The following is a 14,292-nucleotide window of genomic DNA, read 5'->3' on the forward strand; positions in this document are numbered from 1 at the left end:
AATGTTGATCCAGGTATCAACACGGTATTAAGAATCAAGTGTATTTAATCTTTGGAAATGGGTCAGTTTTATAAAGTCAACTATTATTTTCTTTTGTGGACTACATGTAATCGTCTTTTATGTTAAATATTTTATTCAGGTCGGTACAAAAAAAAAAAAAAATCATAATCTCAAATTGTGGATTAGCATTATAAATAAATGGTTATTATAATTTACTGTACATTATATTAATTTACTGTAAATTCACTTTGTCTTAACTTAAACATTGTTTATATTGTCTATGGAAAACTTTTACTCTAAACATGAACATGGATTTTAATTTAATTCAATTCAAGTTTATTTGTATAGCGCTTTTTACAGTACAAATCGTTACAAAGCAACTTTACAGAAAATTACATTTCTACAATATTTAGTAGGAGCTTTTAAGTGGTGACTGTCAGTTTGTGCGCGTATGACAGTTTTTTTCAGAAAAAAATGAATACAAGACATAGTCAGCCAGATGATGAACACTGTTATCAGCAGTTTTTATATAATGCAGTCACACTTTTTAGTCATGTGACTTTCTTTTCCTAGGACAAGGAGGGTTGTCTCCGGGTCAAGTAGCAGACTCCATGTTGGATGGTATCCTGGACATGATAAGAAAAACTCCCCAGTCCACTCTCAAGCTGATCAGACTGGTTGTGTTCCAGGCCCAGATGCTCCCTGAATTCCACAAAAGCATGCAGAATCAAGAAACTGGCCCTGCCAAACAAGAGCAGAGTACCTGGTCAAAAATCAAAGGTATGATATCATTCCACCTAAATTTATAGAACATGAGCACTCTTTCATTCATTCATTAGCATTCATTAATAAAACAGAATAGTTCAGGAAATCATTCTCATGAGGTCATTTACAACAAAGATATAAAATTGACTGAATATATTTCTCTATTCCAATTTTATGCATTACACAGCATATGCTGCTAATGTTAAGTCCTTCTTCACTGGATCTTGGGAGAAAGAAATAAAACAACATGGTGGCAAAGACTTTGTCATTGAAGGTGTGCAAGTAGATCCGGTATTTTTTTCTATCTGTGGACCATCACAAGCAGATTTGGACAAAACAAAGCGTTTCTTAGAGGACATGATCAATCAGGAACAAGTGTTCGAGTCCATCACAGACACAGCGATACTTACCTTATCAGAGAAAGACCAAAAGAGAATCCAGGACCTGCAAAGCACCATAGACGTAACTATAAGGCTGGAATACAAAGCGAATAAAGGTTCAGAAGAAATCCCAGGAAAGGCCACACTTATAATACAAGGTCTCAGCCGAGATGTTCTAAAAGCCATTCAGGAAATCCAAGACATGCTCAAAGCAGCCAAAGAGTTAGAAACACTACAAAAAGAAATTGACTATACAAATGAGCTTGTTGATTGGCAGTATGAACAAGGTGGACAATATAAGAATTTTGATCAGCGTACAAATTTTGAGTTGGAAAGGGCTCTTGGTAGACAAGCTGCAGACATCACAATTTCCTTCCAAGGCCAAACTTACCAAGTCAAACTGCCTGAGGGTCCCGCATTGTGCTCCACTGGTGGAAACCAGATGAAAATCAGACGCATTGACAAACTGAAAGGTATGTAAATGTAGTATCATTTATCAATAAGAAAAACTGAATAATAAATATATAAAAATTAATTAAAATGAATAAAGTAGTATACTTCACTAGAAATAATTGTGTAGATTTGACCACCATATTAAATAACTAGATGTTTTTCTCCATTAGCTACTGAAGATATTCCACAGCACTGGGATGCAATGGCGCCTAATGAGTTGTGCAAAAAGTTTAATTTGCAACCAACCAGCCCAGAATATAAAGAAGTAATTGTGCTCTTCCAAGCAACTTGTCCTAAAAACAATGTCTTGAAGGTATGCATTACATTTTATTGTATGGTATTGTAAATAAATCAGCATATTAGAATGATTTTATGAAAGGATCATGTGATACTGAAGACTAGAGTGATGACTGACGAAAATCCGGCTTTACATCACAAGAATAAGTTATATTTTAAAGTATATTAACATAAAAAACGATATTCTAAATTTCAATATAATTTCACAATATTAAACTAAATGTTTTGTCTATATTTTTGATCAAATAAATGCACGCTTGCTGAGCATAAGAAACTTCTATTAAAAGAATAAAATCAAAATTCTTGACTAATCCCAAACATTTGAATGCCAATATATTCTAGGGCTGTCAGTAAATTAGGTTCAATTGGAGTTGAATTGCGTAATCTCAAATTCTGGATTAGCATTAGCATACAGGACTGAACATTTCTAATTAAATTACCTTTCTCCTTAAATATTATTTTTAGTGTTTTCTGATCAGTTTATTAAATTTAAGAGGATTTCAACCCATGGTTATATATATCACTTTTAGGGTGATTGTAGGTGGATATACAGTGCAATACATTTTAAATGGCCATTAAATAAAACATGGCAACATCACAGACAAATGAATTTCATACTTATCCATTATGGGATTGTTTATTTTTATTTTATTTTTTGTAGATTGAACGAATCCAGAATCCTGGCATGTGGAGAAACTACCAGAACAACAAAAGAGTCATGGAAAAAAAGAACGGCCATCAAAATAATGAGAAAAGACTCTTTCATGGAACTAGTGAGCTGACTATCAGTCACATCGAAAAGAGTGGCTTTAATCGCAGCTATGCAGGAAAAAATGGTAGAGCATTTTCTAAAATCACTTTAATATTCAAACTTAACATTCCATCATTATATTTGATTTGTGTGTTATATTTATGTGTTGTTGATTCCTTAATGTTTCTTGTTACAGCTACAGCATTTGGAAAAGGCACTTACTTTGCACTCAATGCAAGCTACTCTTCAAGTAACACATACTCAGTGCCTAATGCTCAGGGACATAAACACATGTACCTCTGCAGAGTCCTTACGGGTGATTTTACTACAGGAAATTCAGCAATGATTGTGCCACCAGCCAAAAATGCGAACTGTGACCCATACGACACGGTTGTGGACAACCCTACTGCGCCGACCATTTTTGTAGTATTCAGAGATGATAATGCGTATCCTGAATATTTAATCACTTTCAATTAGTCACTGAAGATCAATCATTTTAAACCGCGAGGACGAGGATTTGATCGCATTAGATAAAAATCAAGAATGTTTACTATAGTACCCATAACTACTTATTGAATCATTACATTTTGAAAGGGCTTCAATTACGAAAACATTCCATTCCATGTGCCTTATACTGAAATCATTCTGCTGTTTCTATTGTTTACAAAATTGTTAATCCTGGTGATGTTTTCACTAGATATGCACAAACAACACAATCTTCAGGCAATGTGAACAAACTGCTATACAAATAAATATCTTCAAAACTTCAAATTCTTTTATTTTAAATTCTTACACAACATAAAAACTGATACTTTTGGCATTCAAAAAAAGTGTTAAGGCTCACTCAACAAGTATGTTTGCTATTCCACATCTTAGTTAGAAATATCAAAATAAATCAGTTACATTTCTCATTTGTCCAGTAAGTAGACATATTAAATGGAAAAATAGATCTTGGGAATCTTAAATTGCAATGTAACAACCAAAAATAATACTTTGTGTTTTAGGTTTTAAACTCATATTTGTCTATATACTTGTCTTCATACTGTAAATTTATAAAGAAAAACTCCAAATCAAAGACTGACAAATTTTGAAAGCAAGATAACCTTCATGTCAAGAATCACTACATCTCTCTCTCTCACACACACACACACACCCACACACACACACAAATCTAATGAATGTTTGAAAACTGACAGTATGGCGTGAGGTCAATAACAGCAATGAGACACAAAACGATGAGGGAATTATGTATTCAAATCACCAAGTCAGTGTCAAAGTGCTTAGTCCGTCTCATCGAAGTAGTTTTTAGCAGCTTTCAGCAGGTAAAAATAAAATTATGAGGAAATAAGAAATTTGCTCTGTTATTTTGTGACTAGCTGACCTCAGTTCTCCTAGTTTGTCTTCTTTAACCCAGGGAGAGTAAGTTCATACCTGTTTAATTAAAGAAAAAAAAGTTACACATAAACATACCATCTGTACATCTAAACGTTATTAATGCACATTTCAGCTGTGCAACAGAGTAAATAGGTGCCTGCCCAGTTTTGTCAGTTGGGTAGGTTACGGAAGTACTTTTTCTGTTAATTTTTCCTAAGAATTTTTAAAAAGGTATTAATTAAAGCAATATAAGCCATGAACCAAACCAACCAGCCAACCAACATTCCCTGTGTTTTGTGGGAGTGGGCATTCCCTGCAAACTCTCTGACTGGTGGAGTTTTTTCCACAGCATTTTTGCTAATTTAGTTTTCATCATAAATTTTGCTGTTAAACATGATTTTGAATAAGAAGAAATAATGGCTTCAACAAAAGCGAACACCATCAATAAACAAGCTCTAAGCACACAACAGTCTTTAAAGCTTCATTAAGTCTATTTTCCTGTGGAGAATTTTTTTTTTCTTCCGGAATCCAACTGTGGCACTCTCAAAGTCACAAAAAAATCTTAACCGACCACATTTGCTGTCCTTACCATTCTGTGACACCCTTGATGAGATCCATTTCAGACATATCAATCAAAACCTTTTGAAAAAGAATGGAATTCATTTTTTAAGTGACAGTCCGGAAATGTCCCGAATATTAGAAAATGTTTATGATACGTATATGTTTTTTCTTCATATATCCATGTCAATCCATTTTCTTTATCTACTTACCATTCCAATCTCCTTACGCTCTCTTTTGTGAAGCATTTTATTGTTTTTTACGGCAACATCCAAATTCCTTGTTCTCGCTTCCTCCAATGACACAGCAAACTCAAATCTGATGAAGAGTTATGTTAGGAATCTTTTGAAACATTTCCAACAAAGATAACAAAATACCTGGGTTTTCAAAAGGTGAAAATATGCTCTAACGTCTCATTGAAGACAGGGTTGACGGTCTTCTTTTTAACTACAGTGCGCCTGCGGTGCTTCCACGTCTGATCAGGCAGCAGATACATGCGGACGTAAGTATCAGAGCTGCTCTCGCTGCAGGAGAACAGATCCCTAAGTAGAATAAATCATAGTTTCTTATGATTCTTTGATCTGGGATAGTTACAATGATAACAAGATAAACTAGATAAAAAAGTTCGTCGAGACAAACTTTAAGTTGGCTTGAGAAAGGCGGTGCAGAAAGTTTGAAAAAGTTTGAAAAGTTTGAAAAGTTTAAGAAGTTTAAAAAGTTTTAAGTTTGATGGTTTTCAGTCTGAGATAGATCAGATAGATAGATAGATAGATAGATAGATAGATAGACACAGTCAGAAGATAGATAGATAGATCTAGGGTCCCCAGGAGTGGTTGCTAAGGTGTTGCTAAACGGTTGCTAGGGTACCCTGAGTGGTTGCTAAGGTGTTGCTATGCGGTTGCTAGGGTATCTGGGATGGTTGCTAGGGTGTTGCTATGCGGTTGCTAGGGTACCCTGAGTGGTTGCTAAGGTGTTGCTATGCGGTTGCTAGGGTATCTGGGATGGTTGCTAGGGTGTTGCTATGCGGTTGCTAGGGTACCCTGAGTGGTTGCTAAGGTGTTGCTATGCGGTTGCTAGGGTATCTGGGATGGTTGCTAGGGTGTTGCTATGCGGTTGCTAGGGTACCCTGAGTGGTTGCTAAGGTGTTGCTATGCGGTTGCTAGGGTATCTGGGATGGTTGCTAGGGTGTTGCTATGCGGTTGCTAGGGTACCCTCAGTGGTTGCTAAGGTGTTGCTATGCGGTTGCTAGGGTATCTGGGATGGTTGCTAGGGTGTTGCTATGCGGCTGCTAGGGTACCCTGAGTGGTTGCTAAGGTGTTGCTATGCGGTTGCTAGGGTATCTGGGATGGTTGCTAGGGTGTTGCTATGCGGTTGCTAGGGTACCCTGAGTGGTTGCTAAGGTGTTGCTATGCGGTTGCTAGGGTATCTGGGATGGTTGCTAGGGTGTTGCTATGCGGTTGCTAGGGTACCCTGAGTGGTTGCTAAGGTGTTGCTATGCGGTTGCTAGGGTATCTGGGATGGTTGCTAGGGTGTTGCTATGCGGTTGCTAGGGTACCCTGAGTGGTTGCTAAGGTGTTGCTATGCGGTTGCTAGGGTATCTGGGATGGTTGCTAGGGTGTTGCTATGCGGTTGCTAGGGTACCCTGAGTGGTTGCTAAGGTGTTGCTATGCGGTTGCTAGGGTATCTGGGATGGTTGCTAGGGTGTTGCTATGCGGTTGCTAGGGTACCCTCAGTGGTTGCTAAGGTGTTGCTATGCGGTTGCTAGGGTATCTGGGATGGTTGCTAGGGTGTTGCTATGCGGCTGCTAGGGTACCCTGAGTGGTTGCTAAGGTGTTGCTATGCGGTTGCTAGGGTATCTGGGATGGTTGCTAGGGTGTTGCTATGCGGTTGCTAGGGTACCCTGAGTGGTTGCTAAGGTGTTGCTATGCGGTTGCTAGGGTATCTGGGATGGTTGCTAGGGTGTTGCTATGCGGTTGCTAGGGTACCCTGAGTGGTTGCTAAGGTGTTGCTATGCGGTTGCTAGGGTATCTGGGATGGTTGCTAGGGTGTTGCTATGCGGTTGCTAGGGTACCCTGAGTGGTTGCTAAGGTGTTGCTATGCGGTTGCTAGGGTATCTGGGATGGTTGCTAGGGTGTTGCTATGCAGTTGCTAGGGTACCCTCAGTGGTTGCTAAGGTGTTGCTATGCGGTTGCTAGGGTATCTGGGATGGTTGCTAGGGTGTTGCTATGCGGTTGCTAGGGTACCCTGAGTGGTTGCTAAGGTGTTGCTATGCGGTTGCTAGGGTATCTGGGATGGTTGCTAGGGTGTTGCTATGCGGTTGCTAGGGTACCCCGAGTGGTTGCTAAGGTGTTGCTAGGGTATCTGGGATGGTTGCTAGGGTGTTGCTATGCGGTTGCTAGGGTACCCCGAGTGGTTGCTAAGGTGTTGCTATGTGGTTGCTAGGATACCCTGGGTGGTTTCTAGGTTGGTTTGGATAGTTGCTAGAGTGTTGCTATGAAGATAGATAGATACATAGATAGATAGATTAGAAACAATCAGATTATAGATAGATAGATAGATAGATAGATAGATAGATAGATAGATAGATTAGAAACAGACAGATTATAGATAGATAGATAGATAGATAGATAGATAGATAGATAGATAGATAGAATAGATAGATTAGAAACAGACAGATTATAGATAGATAGATAGATAGTTTAGAAACAGACAGATTATAGATAGATAGATAGATAGATAGATAGATAGATTAGAAACAGACAGATTATAGATAGATAGATAGATAGATAGATAGATAGATAGATTAGAAACAGTCAGATTATAGATAGATAGATAGATTAGAAACAGACAGATTATAGATAGATAGATAGATCGATAGATAGATAGATAGATTAGAAACAGTCAGATTATAGATAGATAGATAGTTTAGAAACAGACAGATTATAGATAGATAGATAGATAGATAGATAGATAGATAGATTAGAAACAGTCAGATTATAGATAGATAGATAGATAGATAGATTAGAAACAGACAGATTATAGATAGATAGATAGATAGATAGATAGATAGATAGATAGATAGATAGATAGATAGATAGATTAGAAACAGACAGATTATAGATAGATAGATAGATAAATAGATTAGAAACAGACAGATTATAGATAGATAGATAGATAGATAGATAGATAGATAGATAGATAGATTAGAAACAGTCAGATTATAGATAGATAGATAGATAGATAGATAGATAGATAGATAGATAGATAGATAGATAGATAGATTAGAAACAGACAGATTATAGATAGATAGATAGATAGATAGTTTAGAAACAGACAGATTATAGATAGATAGATAGATTAGAAACAGACAGATTATAGATAGATAGATAGATAGATTAGAAACAGACAGATTATAGATAGATAGATAGATAGATTAGAAACAGACAGATTATAGATAGATAGATAGTTTAGAAACAGACAGATTATAGATAGATAGATAGATTAGAAACAGACAGATTATAGATAGATAGATAGATAGATAGATAGATAGATAGATAGATAGATAGATAGATAGATAGATAGATAGATAGATAGATATGATAGATGAGTTTGAATGAGTTTGAATGAGTTTGAATGGGTTAGTAATAGTACATAGAATATGTACATAGTACATAGACTATGAGTTTAATGGGCTTCAGTGTGTTTAGATTTGAATTTTTGACAGTTGGAGTTTGACGGAATGTTCAGTTGAGCAGAGGCTTTTCAATGCAAGTCTATGGGAGTTTTTATGATTTTTAATCTTCAGTTTTATGAAAAGTATAAGTCCGATCAGTCTAAAAAGATATAGCAACTAACTTCAGATCAGTTTGAAGATCTGGGCTGAGTTTGGAGTCTGTAGAGTTAAAGCTCTAGGAGGAGTAGCAGTTGAAAATTTTAGTCTCAGAAGAATAATAATAACTAGAATTAAAAGTTAGTGAACTAACTTTGATGTTGGCTTGGCCATCTTGGCCATGGAGCAAAAGAGCCAAAGTACTTGTGTGCCTAACATTGAGTTGCCCCGCTGCAAAATTAATACACATAATAATGCCATAAAAAAATACACCTGCAACAGTCTTTTTCCATGCTCCCTTGCTGTTTTCTTTTTTTAATAAAAAGCCTGGGCTATGATAACAGCTATGACAGGGTTGTCTAGCTGGATGTGAAATAAGTCATGCCTATTTTTCTCGTGTATGTATTTCACAGTCCTGCCACCGTTGCGTTGTGGGCAACGACACACAAGATTACTGAAACAATGCATTTTAAATCAAGGAGATCATAAGGGGTCCAAGCACAATGGTTTGTATAGATGATGCAGTTACACACTGTTTAAAATTGTTTAATTTGTACTGTATGTTCATTCTATTTATTTATTTGTGCTATGTACATAATGTTTACTTTTTTAAGTTTGTTTTTGTTAATGTAAAATAGCACTGCATAGTCTTCACTGTAAGATAAAATACACAATCAAACCAAAATGTATTCAGACACCTTCAACATTTCTCACATAATCACAGTTTATTTGCTGTAGTTTAGAAACTGGTAATAATATATGACAATAACTCAGAACAAATTCATCTTGATAATTTCGGATAACTTTGATAAAAAGATATGTAATGGAATCAACCAAAACTTCAGACTGTCAGTATGACAATATTTACACAACTATCAATACTTTGTTGAACAGTTACCAAGCAAGAAATGCTTAATTTGGTTCAGTCTGTGGTGTGAAAAGGTTGCATTAACAATTAAAGAAAGAAACACTTAAGCAAAACATGGGCAGGTCCTTAATTATTATTTTTTTAAATCAATTTCACTGGTAGCCTACTGTATGAAGAATTAGTGGGTATAATATTTCACAGATCACTATTTTGCCATACTCACTTACATAAATGAACTAGTGGCCTGCACCCACTAGTAAAACAATTCTATCTTATTTTTGGATTGACTTTGGATAAATTCTTGTACTACAAGGTAATTCAGTCAAGAGCAGTGAGTGATTTACTTTCATTTTCATACATTAAAGACTCTGACAGCAGAGCTAGTAAATTAGGCGCGGTCCCTTTAAGAGACAAACGCATCCATTATGATGATACACATCCGATTTGTTTTTTGCAAATCTTTACTTTCACTTAAGACATAACCACATACTTATTCGAACACACTTTCCAACACGGGTATTTCGACATATTTTGTATGTATTTGTTGTCGGTACAAAAGCAAGAAGACTTTGAGACGCGTCTCTGCTTGCTCCCTGAACAACACCGCGCTGCTGAATTGAGCTCTTTTGCTTTTCGCTCTTTTTTCTGTTTATTTAAACTGCGATTTGAATTTGTTCGTTCAGGTCCAGGAGGAAGTGAACGTACTGAACGACAGCTCTGTTCAGTGTTGCTGTCCCTGTCCGCGATACGCGCGGCTCTCTCTCGTGCACACGCGCCATCAGCGGCTCAGTTCAGTTTCCCGCAGCGCGGGGCTGAAGCCAACTTGATGTGTTGAATGCTCGGAGCACGTTATAAAACGTATTCTTAAAATACACATTTCTGTTTTAATAAATGGTCATATTAAATCATAGCATAACACATAAGTAGGTACAAAAATAATCAGTGATGCATGCGACCCTTTTGGTCTCAGTGTAGCTCCCTGCTTTACCATGTTATGCAACGCTGAGCAATTGCTGCGACGTTAAGCCTGACAGAGAAAACTCACAAGCACATATAAACACTCATTTTCATATGTGTAATATATTCTTCTAATTGTTTTGTGCCGTTTCGCTGCAGTGTTTTAATGTGAAAGGCTGTAAATGTGTACTTCAAGTGTTCAGAGAAATAGGCTACATCGCAATCTCATCTGTGACGTTCAGCATGATGATTCAGTTAGAAACCAGCTAAGACCAGCGTGACAGTGGCCAAAACTACTTTAAAACCATATAATATATTATTCTAATTGTTTTGTGCCGTTTCGCTGCAGTGTTTTAATGCGAAAGGCTGTAAATTCTCTGTGGACTTCAAGTGTTCAGAGAAATACATCGCCAGCTCGCGGACATTTGGCTGCCGCGAATATATCATGTTATTACTTTAAACAGTTCAGAAACATCTGAATTTAGCTCTTGGTGTGTTCTAACGTGTGGATTGCGTGCAATCGCCGTTTTAAAAGGTCTTAAATTAGAATGAATTCGCTCGTTGTGAGCTCCGTGGAGACAGACTGAGCTGAGCAGCAGTGATTCTTCTCTCGTCTTTCTGACTGCTCTCTGCCCAGAAATAAATTATTAATGAGCCCTGACCCCTGTAATAATCAGATATGTTGGTTTAGCTTGTCAGTTTGAGGGAAATTGTATTATTTAGCCTACTTGGTATTTTTAACCGGTTTAAAAGTGAAACGAAACCTGACTCCTCCCTTAATCTCGGTTATTGCAACTAGGGGCGCATTTTTTCTCAGTTAATGTAAGTCTATGGGTAATGTATTTGACATTTAAAAATTAATAAAAAAAAAACTTTAAGTCTGATCAGTCTGAAAAGATATAGCAACCAGCACCGCTCTATCCCGCAGGTGTCTGCCGAGTTTGGGGCTTGTGGCTTTAAAGCCCTAGGAGGAGTAGCGTTCAGAATTTCTGTCAGAAAAATAATAATAAGAAAAAAAAGAAGAAGAAGAAGAAGAAGAAGTTTAAATAGCATAACAGTATGTTGGCTTGTTGCCAAGCCAACATAACTAGAATTAAAAGTTAGTGAACTAACTTTGATGTTGGCTTGGCCATCTTGGCCATGGAGCAAAAGAGCCAAAGTACTTGTGTGCCCAACATTGAGTTGCCCCGCTGCAAAATTAATACACATAATAATGCCATAAAAAAATACACCTGCAACAGTCTTTTTCCATGCTCCCTTGCTGTTTTCTTTTTTTAATAAAAAGCCTGGGCTATGATAACAGCTATGACAGGGTTGCCTAGCTGGATGTGAAATAAGTCATGCCTATTTTTCTCGTGTATGTATTTCACAGTCCTGCCACCGTTGCGTTGTGGGCAACGACACACAAGATTACTGAAACAATGCATTTTAAATCAAGGAGATCATAAGGGGTCCAAGCACAATGGTTTGTATAGATGATGCAGTTACACACTGTTTAAAATTGTTTAATTTGTACTGTATGTTCATTCTATTTATTTATTTGTGCTATTTACATAATGTTTACTTTTTTTAAGTTTGTTTTTGTTAATGTAAAATAGCACTGCATAGTCTTCACTGTAAGATAAAATACACAATCAAACCAAAATGTATTCAGACACCTTCAACATTTCTCACATAATCACAGTTTATTTGCTGTAGTTTAGAAACTGGTAATAATATATGACAATAACTCAGAACAAATTCATCTTGATAATTTCGGATAACTTTGATAAAAAGATATGTAATGGAATCAACCAAAACTTCAGACAGCTGTCAGTATGACAATATTTACACAACTATCAATACTTTGTTGAACAGTTACCAAGCAAGAAATGCTTAATTTGGTTCAGTCTGTGGTGTGAAAAGGTTGCATTAACAATTAAAGAAAGAAACACTTAAGCAAAACATGGGCAGGTCCTTAATTATTATTTTTTTAATCAATTTCACTGGTAGCCTACAGTATTAAGAATTTGTGGGTATAATATTTCACAGATCACTATTTTGCCATACTCACTTACATAAATGAACTAGTGGCCTGCACCCACTAGTAAAACAATTCTATCTGATTTTTGGATTGACTTTGGATAAATTCTTGTACTACAAGGTAAATCAGTCAAGAGCAGTGAGTGATTTACTTTCATTTTCATACATTAAAGACTCTGACAGCAGAGCTAGTAAATTAGGCGCGGTCCCTTTAAGAGACAAACGCATCCATTATGATGATACACATCCGATTTTTTTTTGCAACTCTTTACTTTCACTTAAGACATAACCACATACTTATTCGAACACACTTTCCAACACGGGTATTTCGACATATTTTGTATGTATTTGTTGTCGGTACAAAAGCAAGAAGACTTTGAGACGCGTCTCTGCTTGCCCTGAACAACACCGCGCTGCTGAATTGAGCTCTTTCGCTTTTCGCTCTTTTTTCTGTTTATTTAAACTGCGATTTGAATTTGTTCGTTCAGGTCCAGGAGGAAGTGAACGTCCTGAACGAGAGCTCGGTTCAGTGTTGACGCGCGGCTCTCTCTCGTGCACACGCGCCATCAGCTGCTCAGTCCAGTTTCCCGCAGTGCGGGGCTGAAGCGCGAGTTTACTGTGACGTTCCGCCTGATGATTCAGTTAGAAACCAGCTAAGACCAGCGTGACAGTGGACAAAACTACTTTAAAACCATTTAATATATTATTCAAATTGTTTTGTGCCGTTTCGCTGCAGTGTTTTAATGTGAAAGGCTGTAAATGTGTACTTCAAGTGTTCAGAGGAATACGTCGCGAGCTCGCTGTGATGTTCAGCCTGATGATTCAGTTAGAAACCAGCTAAGACCAGCGTGACAGTGGCCAAAACTACTTTAAAACCATTTAATATATTATTCTAATTGTTTTGTGCCGTTTCGCTGCAGTGTTTTAATGTGAAAGGCTGTAAATTCTCTGTGGACTTCAAGTGTTCAGAGAAATACATTGCCAGCTCGCGAGCAGTTGGATGCCGCGAATATATCATGTTATTACTTTAAACAGTTCAGAAACATCTCAATTTAGCTCTTGGTGTGTTCTAACGTGTGGATTGCGTGCAATAGCGTTTTTAAAATGTCTTAAATAGGAATGAATTCGCTTGTTGTCGGCTCCGTGTAGACAGCCTGAGCTGAGCAGCAGTGATTCTTCTCTCGTCTGACTGCTCCCCTCCCCTAAATGTCATTGCAACTGTAGGGGCGCAATTTTTCTCAGACAATGTAAGTCTATGGGTAATGAATTTTGACATTTAAAAATTAATAAAAAAAAAACTTTAAGTCTGATCACTCTGAAAAGATATAGCACACACCACCGCTCTATCCCGCAGGTGTCTGCCGAGTTTGGGGCTTGTGGCTTTAAAGCCCTAGGAGGAGTAGCGTACAGAATTTCTGTCAGAAAAATAATAATAAGAAAAAGAAGAAGTTTAAATAGCATAACAGTATGTTGGCTTGTTGCCAAGCCAACATAACTAGAATTAAAAGTTAGTGAACTAACTTTGATGTTGGCTTGGCCATCTTGGCCATGGGGCAAAAGAGCCACAGTGATTGTGTGCCCAACATTCTTGAGTTGCCCCGCTGCAAAAAAATAAAATAATAATACCATAAAAAATACACCTGCAACAGTCTTTTTCCATGGTCCCTTGCTTTTTTCTTTTTTAATAAAAAGCCTAGGCTATGATAACAGCTACGACAGGGTTGTCTAGTTGAATGCGAAATAAGTCATGCAAAAACCATAATCTCCTAAATACCATTCAATTTAATCTTATTTTAATAGTACTGACAACATATTTTAAGTTATCACACATTACTGAAAAATTAAAGAAGGGACACTATATATAGTATACTTCGGCGAGTCAAGAGCTAAACACAAAGTCCTGTTTCATTACAAAATACTGTAACTTTTATAAACTTTATACTATCACCACAAAATTTTAATTACTATTTATTATAAAATAAATATTTCATAAAACTGAAACTTAAATATATTATTTCTATAGGCTATACAAAACAGA

General features: G+C 36.8%; 2 protein-coding genes across 2 annotated transcripts in view; one reads left to right on the forward strand and one right to left on the reverse strand.

Annotated features, from left to right (window-relative positions):
- Positions 1–3,414, forward strand: part of LOC113053298 (poly [ADP-ribose] polymerase 14-like) — a 28,335-nt gene extending 24,921 nt beyond the window's left edge. Inside the window, exons 13-17 of the mRNA XM_026218211.1 lie at positions 574–780; positions 953–1,618; positions 1,769–1,911; positions 2,557–2,731; positions 2,843–3,414. Of these exons, the coding sequence (XP_026073996.1) occupies positions 574–780; positions 953–1,618; positions 1,769–1,911; positions 2,557–2,731; positions 2,843–3,123 (1,472 nt within the window). The 3' untranslated portion in view covers positions 3,124–3,414. The remainder of the gene's footprint in view (positions 1–573; positions 781–952; positions 1,619–1,768; positions 1,912–2,556; positions 2,732–2,842) is intronic.
- LOC113053299 (extended synaptotagmin-3-like) overlaps positions 3,401–14,292 on the reverse strand; it is a 58,852-nt gene continuing 47,960 nt past the window's right edge. The window contains exons 20-23 of the mRNA XM_026218212.1: positions 4,989–5,120; positions 4,791–4,896; positions 4,610–4,659; positions 3,401–4,077 (exon numbers count right to left, since the gene is read on the reverse strand). Of these exons, the coding sequence (XP_026073997.1) occupies positions 4,038–4,077; positions 4,610–4,659; positions 4,791–4,896; positions 4,989–5,120 (328 nt within the window). The 3' untranslated portion in view covers positions 3,401–4,037. The remainder of the gene's footprint in view (positions 4,078–4,609; positions 4,660–4,790; positions 4,897–4,988; positions 5,121–14,292) is intronic.

This window comes from Carassius auratus, chromosome 34 (genome assembly GCF_003368295.1).
Source record: "Carassius auratus strain Wakin chromosome 34, ASM336829v1, whole genome shotgun sequence".
Taxonomy (NCBI): domain Eukaryota; kingdom Metazoa; phylum Chordata; class Actinopteri; order Cypriniformes; family Cyprinidae; genus Carassius; species Carassius auratus.